General features: G+C 36.0%; 2 protein-coding genes across 2 annotated transcripts; one reads left to right on the forward strand and one right to left on the reverse strand.

Annotated features, from left to right (window-relative positions):
- The first annotated feature begins 419 nt into the window (after positions 1–419).
- LOC116168470 lies at positions 420–1,104 on the forward strand. The gene is made up of 2 exons (XM_031484329.1): positions 420–526; positions 580–1,104. Exons 1-2 carry the CDS (start codon positions 515–517, stop codon positions 973–975), a joined length of 408 nt encoding a protein of 135 aa, XP_031340189.1. The 5' UTR covers positions 420–514; the 3' UTR covers positions 976–1,104.
- Positions 1,105–5,793: 4,689 nt separating this feature from the next.
- On the reverse strand, positions 5,794–6,376 carry LOC116168469 (glycine-rich protein-like). The gene is made up of 2 exons (XM_031484328.1): positions 6,346–6,376; positions 5,794–6,292 (listed from the first exon to the last, which is right to left on the reverse strand). Exons 1-2 carry the CDS (start codon positions 6,355–6,357, stop codon positions 5,870–5,872), a joined length of 435 nt encoding a protein of 144 aa, XP_031340188.1. The 5' UTR covers positions 6,358–6,376; the 3' UTR covers positions 5,794–5,869.
- Between the last annotated feature and the right edge of the window lie 4,430 nt (positions 6,377–10,806).

Consider the following 10,806-nt stretch of genomic DNA (forward strand, 5'->3'; position numbering starts at 1 on the left):
ATTTTATTGACTGGATATTAAAGTCTCTGAGGAAATGATAAAAGGGATGGCGAATGGTTAGCACGTTCACACTAGGGTGGCTGAAATCCTTTGAAGATAATCCAGTTGTGGATTATTAACAGAAGAACAAGATTTACAAGCGATTATGCTCTAATTATGCGTCAGTCCAAGTTTATTATTTACTTATCGGCAATTCTATTCTTCTCATAAAATATCTAAATGAATATTAATGGCAATTGTAATTTTATTTCAACACTAATGAGGCGTCATTGATGCTCTCGTATTGTGCGAACGATTTCAAAATAGAACCGCCTTCAGTTTGAGATGAAAAAAACAGAAGCCAGGAACTAGGTGGAGTCGCCGTGGCCGAAGGTGAACTATTTGTCTATACTTGTCGCTATTAGAAATCTACTATTATTATTAAGTATGAAGGTCGGATTGTAGTATAAATGCAAGGGTTTGTCTTTCACAAATCGTATTCTTTCGATACACATACCAAAACAAGCACCTCAAAATGAACGCTTTGGTAAGTACTATTTTCTAAGATAATTGTAAATCTTAATACAAATATTATTGCAGATCTTATTCGCCTGCATCGTAGCTTGCGCTACCGCCAGCGGCTATTATGGTGGTGCTCATTTGTACGCTGCCCATGCTGTTCCCGCCGGACCCACCACCCTTGTTGGCGCATCCGGAGTTGTTGGACCCCATGGAGCCGTAGGCCCCGCTGGTGCCGTTAACGGACATGGAGCAGTTGGACCTAACGGAATCCCCAACGCGGTGCACGGTGGAATTATTGCCGGACATGGTCTTGGTCTTGGATACGCACACGCCGGAATCGGTCACCTCGGTTACGCACACGCCGGAATTGCGCACCTCGGTTACGCTCACGCCCACGATGATGGACAATGGCACGGTGAAGGTCTCTGGGAATCTCAAGATCATGCCGGACATGTCTATGGACACGGATGGTAAAACGTTCTTCTGGTATTGTGTACCAATCTCATACTTTCCCCACCCCTTCTATCTCTCTCTTTGTATAAATATTTATAAATCTGTACATACTTTTATAAGAAAAAGTAATTACAAAACACTACCTTCCAATCTGATTTTTATTTTACTTTGCCTTTTTATACCTAGACGTTAAAGAGAGCAGGTTTAGTAACCAGGGCACAATGGTATGTCTGGAATACTGAATATATCTTCAAAACAACGTTTTTTTAAGACGCTCTTTTTGATATTATAATAAAATTTGTGCTACCAATCTACGTACTTTAAGCTTGGGGTCAGGGGCCTACTTTTGCATGAAGGGCATATTTTTTTAATGGCAAATATTAGTTTTCGTTAACGTATTATTAAAAGAGAGTACACTTTTTTGGATATAGTAGCATAAACAAAACTTCCCTCCAAAATATTCACCCTGTATAATGAATTGATTTTTTATAATCTCATCGTCACACATTTTCAATTTCAATTTTGGTTTCAACTTCAGGTATTGCACGCTTTAAAATGCCACTCTCAATAATTGTAACGGTTCCATGTTTTTTGCGCCATGATAGCAATACATTAGAAACAATGAAGATAATAATGAACATTTCTCAACAATTTACGAACAGAAAGAATATAGACTTGAAAGTATTACAACAAACACAAAAATGACCAGGAATGGCATAGTTTATGGCATGGAAGGCGGATACGAGAAAGGGATAAAGGTAACCGCGAAAATACAATAGAATGTTCTGGTAAAAGTGGATCCACTAAAGATTCACCAAAATAATCACAGGAAATACAATGAAAAATCGGTAGCAATGGTGGACCAGTAGATTATAGAAAAAAGTAAATAACAAAATAAACCAAGGAACCAATAAGGAAAAAAAATTGTATCTTTGACAGAAAAAATTTAAATCCAATAGCACAAACGCGCCCAAAAAGGCGCCCAAAAGTGTGTCATTTGAAGGATTAAGCCGCGCTTACCACTATTGTTTAGTACTTTCTTTCTTTTACTTTTTTAATTTTTATTCAAGGTGGTACGTTAGATTGTATTATAGTTCTTTATTAAAATGATTTTATAAACTGTTTTTTAATTTTTCAAAAAAAAAACTGGTTGATTGAGTGAGCGCATTTGGTTTTTAGAAATACTATTCCTATTTTGAACAATGTCCAGAACAACATTTATTCATTCATCCCCTCTATAAAAGTATGCTAAAAATTGCATTACTGATTGAAAGAAAACGAATATTTATTTCCAAAGCAACCACCCGAAAAACGGCTTTAAGTAGATTTTTGGTACTGCCACGTCATCTTCATTTGTTTGTATTGATGCATTGGAGAGATTGATAGCATTTACTGTAAATATGTGACGTTTTTTTGGAATGTATGGGAATATTGTTTAATTAACTGAGTAGAAAACGTTTGGGTCCTAACGATAAAACTTATCAAACTCAAATGCGTTACAAACACAATAAAAACAGGAATTCTGAACTCAAAAACCATTTAGATACTCTCGCGATAAAATACCACTAACGGTATCCCAGATAGTGATACGCCACAACAGCAAACGAACTATGATAGTCGCACCGAGCGTGTAAAACGAGAGACACAGCTCGTGTATAATTTTGGACTTTCTCTTCGTCCGTCGGTCCGTCTGTGTACCGTTGTCCTATTTTGGTTGACACTGTGCGATGTATCTCAGCGGTTTTTAATGATAGAAACTTGGGGTTTTCGCGACCATGTGCCACTTTTTTTGTTAAAATATTAATTCCACAAACATAATCAATCTATGTCGCTTTTGTTTTTGAGATACAGGGCGAAAACGAAAAGTTTGACTTTTTGAAATGTTATCCTATCTTGCTACTACACATGTAAGATAGAAAAAAGGTAACAACTTTTTCTTTTAGACATTTTTACGTAGAACCTAATGGTTTAGTCAACAAAAATTTTGGGACCACCATTTCTGAGATTTGACCAAATGTTGGTATTTTTCAAATGCAATAACATCGATGTATCACAAAGTATATATTTTTAAATAATATTAAATCATTTTTTTCAAAAATTTGAAATGACATGTTTCTACCGTAAGCGATGTTCATTGATTGGGATCGGCCGCCATGAATAAAATTAAAAAACAAAATCTCCATGAATCCATGGCGTACTATTTAAAATCCGGAGAACATAGGTTTTCATTTTTGATTCATGCGGCTAAACTTTAAAGAAACATAGCTTGTAATACATCGATTTAATCAGAAAATTGACTTTAAGATATGCACGGTCTCGCACTTTAAAAATACCAACTTTGGGTGAGATCTCAGAAACTGGGGTAAAAAAATTAATGTTTACTACGCCTCTGGATTCTACGTAAACATATTATCTAGAATAATAGTTTTTATTTTTTCTATCGTACATAGGTAATAAGATACGATAACAACCAAAACAGTTAACCTATTCGATTTCAGCCTGTATCTCAGAAACTAAGCTAGATTATTGATTCTGTTTGTGGTATTAAAGTTTCACAAAAAAGTGATACAAGGCCGCGAAAACCGCAAGTCTTTAACTGCTGAGATACACGCAGTATGAACCAAAACAGTACACGCGGTACATAATAATTCGCGAACAGTTTCGAATTTTCCAATTCTGTTTGCAGAAATAGGTAGACCATAGTCAATGGACGAGCTGATTAAATTTGGGTCGTTGTCTATAATTGGTTTGAAACAATTTATTTAACTTTGGAAGTCTTTGGGCTCCTCATTTTGTGTAGATTTTGAGCCATTTACACAGTGTGTGGTTATTCGCCTTCTCCATAATGCCATAGGTACTCATTTGACAGTAGATTACATGGCTTATCCCAGTTGACAGTTTCGTAGTATTTCAATATTAATTCAATTTCAATACCATTTTCCAAAAAATAATAAAATAATAAAAATATGATCAAATGGATTTGGAAGTTCGATTTCTTCGAGCATCGAATAGAATGGGGTAGTCCCCCTATACGAATTGAGGAACACGAGAGTTGGCTCTGCATTCTAGCATTGGCAGCCACCTGAATACGTCATCCAGCACTCGATAGTGGCCAACCTTTCCATCTTTGTTCAACTATCTCTTGAGAATCTTTGAGAGCTGAACCACTAAGATCTTTCATATCCGTTTAAGATCCTTTAAGGGTCCTTAAGAGGCAAATATAATTAAAGAGTCAAAGGGCCACTTTAACATATTTAGTATATAAGATCTTTAAACATGATTTAAGATTTTTTAACAGTTTCTAATTTCTAAATGGTGTTTTTTAAGACCAACGGAGCATCCAATCGCGGTTTTCTGTACAAATCAGCTGTCGTTGGGCACAACGTTACGACAAGCGACGCATTTTTGTGGGTATGCACCCGCACAAGCCGTGAATTTTTCTACCGTGACTAACGAGAACACTTTTAGCATTTACCCATAGGGTTATACCAGTGAGAAAAATGTGTACACCAGAATTCCAGAAGTGTATAAACATTTCAAAAAAATTCCATTAGACTTCAAAAAGACTTCCAAAACTGCAAAATAAATCCACTGAATTCCAAAAAATTCCATTCACTTCGTTCCATTGCATTTCGGTGACTTTCAAAAAGAATTCCAATAAATTCCAGTGAAAATTTTAAGTTGATAATTAAGTTATCAATATATAGCTGTCTAAAAAATTGGTATTTGTTTATGTAGCTACATGTTGTGATTTATCCTTTTATTTAAGGAAAAGTCAAGAGAAACTTTAAATTAACTCTGATATACAAATTGAAAAGTATTGTATGGAAGTTAGTGATTTAAAAATACTTTCACATCTTCCTTTAAACTAAAATATAAAAAAAATATTTGTTGTCCATTCAGTAACACACATAGTATTGGAGAATTAATATCACCGTCATTGTTAGTTTATTTGTAGTTGTCATATATGTTGATAGTATTTATTTTATTTTTGTCGCAAATGGATGTAATCGTGGAAGTGGAAGCGCAGCCACTGCGAAAAAATGAGCAGCAATGCTTCAGGTTCAAAAAATAAACAAACTAAGAAAATTTAAAAGTGGCACTTGGTGAGTGCGGCGGAAGTGACTAATTTCTGCGTTCTCACACTCCTTCGCTTCTCTTTTTCTGCCGCGATGTATTATTATTTATTATATTGGCTTGACTCGTAATTATTAAAGTGCTCAGACTATTTTCGTGAAGTATTCGAAATATTTAACCCAATACGAGAACATAGCTTCGTCTTCGAACATTTGGTGGTTTCTTTGGCTTTCTTTACATTGATAAAAAATTTAAGGAATTATATTTTCCTAAGATATTTAAATATCGATGACATTACAAACTCTTGAAGATTTTTTTGAGCTTGCTCGCAATGGTAAAAAAAATGCATGGAACTATTTTCATGCACGAGATGAATTTAGTCAGGCGCAAAACATACAGTCATACCGAGCCATATAGAAAATACTAACTTCAAAGAGTTGTTTGAATTCCAGATGTAAATAAATAAAAATCAGAAAAAAATAAGCCACAACCTAAACCTTGTAAAACACTTGGAATTCCAAATGAATTCAGAGAAGTTCCATGAATGTCATGAATTCCATATAAATTTCATGCACTCCAAGAGGTTGTGCACCAGAATTCCACAGCCCCTCGCGTTTGGCCCATGTTTTCCGCCATCTTGCGGCTAATAAGGTAAAAATTCATCTGCCAAGACGTTATTGAAAAAAATCCGTTTATGCTTTTAAAAAGAATATTACTCTTTTCATAGAATACAAGGGAGTTTTACATTACAGCTCCTTCCATTTGAGTATGTACAGATAAATAAATATTTAAACACATACAATATGTATGAAAGTATTTGGGTATATCCAACAACGTTTTACCATCCGTGTCCATGTCCATAGGCATGTCCTGCATGGTCCTGCGATTCCCAGAGACCTTCACCGTGCCATTGTCCATCATCGTGGGCATGTGCGTAACCGAGGTGTCCGATTCCGGCGTGTGCGTAACCGAGGTGCCCGATTCCGGCGTGTGCGTATCCAAGACCAAGACCACCGTAGAGTCCATGTCCACCAACATATCCACCATGAACTGCGTTGGGAATTCCGTTAGGGCCAACGGCTCCATGTCCGTTAACGGCTCCGGTCGGTCCAACGGCTCCATGTGGTCCGACGATCCCAGACGCACCTACAAGCGTTGTAGGTCCGGCTGGTACGGCATGAGCATACGAATGAGGACCACCGTAACCGTAATAGCCGCTAGCGGTGGCGCAGGCCACAATACAGGCGAATGAAGCAATGATCTGCGAATTACATCATAAATAACAATAGTTAGATTAATTCAATTACTACTTACTAAAGCGTTCATTTTCAGTTGTTTGCTTTGGTATATGCGTTGAAGGAATACGATTTGTGAAAGATAAACCCTTGCATTTATACTATAATCCAACCTTCATAATTGTAATAGACAGATTTCTTTTAGCGACAGATTTATGCAAGGCTGAGTTGAACTATTTCGGCCAACGTTCCAATTTATTTATTGCACGAGTAGGTTAATTTAATGTGGAACCAGGGACTGAAGAAAGCGAAACATCCATTGCACTGCAATGTTCGCAGAGAACGAGTGCATCACTTTTGCATGCGCGTCTCATAAAAGCACACTTTTTTGAAACCCTCTTATTACTACACACATAGTCTTTTTGTTTTGGGCTGGTCTCGTAAAAATGTTCGTTTACTTTTTCACCATCCCTTACTGATAAACATTTGATCTGTAATTGTTAGTTTTAATACTCAATTCCCGCCTGTATTTCAAGAGTTGAAATCTTTTGCAGTATAGGTATCAATTGTTTCTAAGGGGTAGGTACCTTATTTAGGAGGCCATTTAATTAATATGCGAATTGCCACCGTATCCCCACAAAACCACATTTGCTTTGGTATCAATTTCGTTAGGGAAATAACCTTCAAGCAGGTTTTTGGCATGTTTCTTGAGTTTTATAACTTTGTTTCTAGACTTCCTATCATAAGAATTCCTTAAAATGGTTGTAATTGTAATCCTGAGGCAGTGTTTCTTAAAAATCATCCTCGTGATTGAACATTTTGTATTGAGGTTGTGGTACGTGCCCCCCTCCGGTATTATACTTCACGTTGTCACTGGTATTTTCTAGTATTGCCATAAAACGGTAGGAAATCTGAAAAAATTATCAAAGTCCTCGTGTGAGATCCAACGGACTTCAGCCAATTTTTGTGTGGCAGATCAGTATTCTATTAGCCAGTTTTGACTCCACTTGATCTTGTCGACAGCTACCACATTCCCTTTGTCAATATCCGCTTCAGACGTCCCGGTCACCCGCAATTCGCGTTTTGGTGGTTTTCGCTAAAAACCCTCGCCAAAATAGTACTCAATTATTGGAGCACTTCTCATATCTCGAGCTTCTATTGGCTACACGAGAAAGAGAGACCGCGATTCGAGCTTTAAGAAACTTTAAACTGTATGAGAAAATACGCAGCGGAAGATACCTTTTGGGCGCCTAAAATCGATTACTCCTCGAAGACGTTCCCTTTGCAAAAGGTGGTCAATTTCGCCCTTAGGACACAAAATTCTGTCACGAAGGAGTTAGGTGTGTTTACAAGACGACACAAATTTAACCGAACTAAAACTGTAGAAGATAGGAAAAAAAGAAAAAACCACGTCCTTAGTATAACACGCTCGGGAATGGCACCCAGATGTCGCCGACCTCACATGATGTAGCCTCGTCCCTAAAATTGTAATTACAGGGCCCCGGTACGTACACATACCTCGTATTTGTGCAAGTGTTTTTCTACCGGCCTACATTTGCTGTCAGCCAGCCAGCCGGCCGGCCAAAGTGAGATTAAAAGCTACCTTTTTTCAAGTAAATTTGCAAAAATGCGCTGAAAAGGAATGCAAAGTTCGTTAATGGGACAAAAAAAAATGATAAGCAACATCTAAAAAACCACGTGAGATCAAGTCCAGGATCATTTCACTTTAACATTACCAAGACATGGGAAACAAAAGTTGTCCACATATAATCAAATTATTTCGGGGAACAAGAGGAACTAGCGGCCTTCTGAAACTGAAACGTTTATCGATAAAATTGCTACAGTAACAATAATCTTAAAATTTTAATTTTATCCCTCTCTTGTTTTGGGACCTCAACAGGCATGCGCCCAATTACAGAGTGACCCGCATAATGCTATTTAGAGGTGCCTCTGCAGAAGGTCTTAAGTTGGTCTATACTACTCCGGTATTTATTTTACGAATTAGGAAAACTGCAGGAAAACCTAATTCGGAGTAGCCGGTAGAATACTCGGAATTGGTCTAAGGTAATTTCCATCTCTGCAACAGATGAAAAATTCACCTCAACCCAGGTTCGAACACCCGACCTCCGGATTTATAACCCAATGCTCTACCACTGAGCCATAAATCCAAAATCGTTGACTAATAAATCCGCATGGTATATTTTCAATAAAGTCTGGAAATAATAATTTGGTAAAAGACAAGATTGAAGAGGTGTAGAGACTTCATCAAAGGTCTCAAAAACAAGTCTGAGGAACAAAATTACCAAACGTCGGATTTTTCTTCCCTTTTTTAAGCCCCACTGTTGCGCGTCATTATGCAACGGGTTTGCCTATTACGGGAGTTGACCCTACCCTCTTTGAAATAAAATCTCTAACTTTTCAAAATCAACTTGACATTTTTGCAAACATTTCTTTATCTGGTCCTCGACTAGCCCTCAACTTAAATTCTACGGTGACGTATTTGGTACAAATTTCTCTTTCCCTATGTTTCAGAAAATTTAATTCAAAATCTGCTTTTCTAAATTGCTTACTCAAAAAATTAAAGAAAGGTTTCATTACAAAAAAACTGAGAAAAAATGTAAAGTTAAAAAACTAAAAAAAATGTTTCGCCAAAACGGTTAATATATTATTTTTGTTAAAATTTTGCGAATGTACATTAGGCATTATAAAGAATGTAGAACTGTCAAAAACTTCTTTTTAATAGTTTTTTGCGCTGTGACGTCATATACCTTTTTTTTTAAATACGGCAATATTTTTATTAAATTATTCGAAAGATTTTCTTTTTTGTGTAGTGGTGCACTGTTGTGATTTTGTTATACTACGTTTTATTACAAAAAGCCGGAGAAAAAATGTCAAAGTTAAAAAACTATCTGGCAGCTTAGCACGCGGTTAATATTTAGGATGAGTGATTGCAGAAGGTCGGTCGTTGCATTTTTTTGGTTTTAATGCAAAGAACTTAAGATAAAATATCAATACCTGTGTAAAAATATCAGTGTACATGTATATACAATACTGCAGTTTTTATAATGATTAATTAATATCACAGATTTACAGAAATCTGTGTTAATATTAATACTGTAAAGAAAAGTATAACCTAATATCTGCACCAGGCCGCCGATAAAGAAGTAGGTATTAAATGAATTATTAGTAATTAAAGAAAACCCAATCAAAAGATGAACAAACAAAAAACAAAATCGGTCCCCTTTTTCAAAAATGGGTTTTACCAAAGTTGGCTCTAGGTGGCTTTAATATTCTGACACTAAAATATACGTAAAAGCATCAACCAAGTTCAACTTTTACTTAAATTTTTAAATTGGGCCAATTTTTTAATTTGTAGAAATTTGTTGGAAAAAATGGGTGGTTTTTGATCGCTCGTAAAAAATTTTCTGTTGGAAAAAGATTGCTGTGTGCACTCTCCAAATACATGTCATTTGGATCCCAATGGTCCATTTAAAACAGTAAAATCTTTTACACCACCTTTTGCAGGTCAAAATTATTTGCATACTGGACTATGATCATAAATCGTAGAAATTTCATTACCTCACTGGTGCGGCCGATAGCTGTGACGTTGCAAATGACAACTGTCACGATTTATTGCTACGTTGAAAGGTTTTTATAACCTTTCCATTGATCTTATTTTCTTCGATATGGTGATTTTGTTTAATTAATTAATTAATTTAATTTACGCGATTATTCAACGAATTGAAATTATTTCAGTAGGTACATGTAAAGTATGCCATTTTTTGGATCATTGTCTCTGCGGTTTTTGCAAATGTTATTTGCACGAAAATGTTGGTCACTAATGCATACATAAGTTACAAAGTCCTAATTTTTCAAAAGATGCTCAATTTCTTACTCTTAATCGTGTACCACTGGAAATGTTTGCTTTGCAACAATGTCTCATACACTGGGGCGCACTTCAAAGTTTTAACAAGTTTAACAAAAAATGTATGAGATCTATATAGGGCTGAAGTTATTGAATTTGCCCATATGCTATTTTTGTGTACCGTCGTCGCCGTCATTTCTCGACTGGTGCCTTTTGAAATTAACACACACTACGTGATGTAGACATTTATCGTGCGTATGAAGAAAATGTAAAAATCTCTTGAAGTCGATTAAAAATATGTAGCTGTGTAACAGTATCCCTCAATGATTACCACTTATATAAGGGTAATTAAGGCCAGCATAAAATTGCAGTTAAAAATTGTGTTTGTATAATAATTCACGGTGATTTCATAAGGGCGACTTCCATAGGTGACCCACTAATTGAAAGTAAAGAGGATCTGGTCGCCACATCGACTTTACACTTAAAGAAGGACACCTAAATTGCTCATTTATTAATTAAATAATTATCTTGCACTTTTGCGGAAATATTAGTAATTAATCTCATTGCCTTATTTGAAAACTGTCACTGTTAGAAATTCCCTATTCTTTCTTAAGGTCGGATTGTAGTATAAATGTAACGGTTTGCCATTCATAAATTGCATTCCTTCGAAAGACA

The sequence above is a fragment of the Photinus pyralis genome, unplaced genomic scaffold, assembly GCF_008802855.1.
Source record: "Photinus pyralis isolate 1611_PpyrPB1 unplaced genomic scaffold, Ppyr1.3 Ppyr1.4_LG4, whole genome shotgun sequence".
Taxonomy (NCBI): Eukaryota; Metazoa; Arthropoda; class Insecta; order Coleoptera; family Lampyridae; genus Photinus; species Photinus pyralis.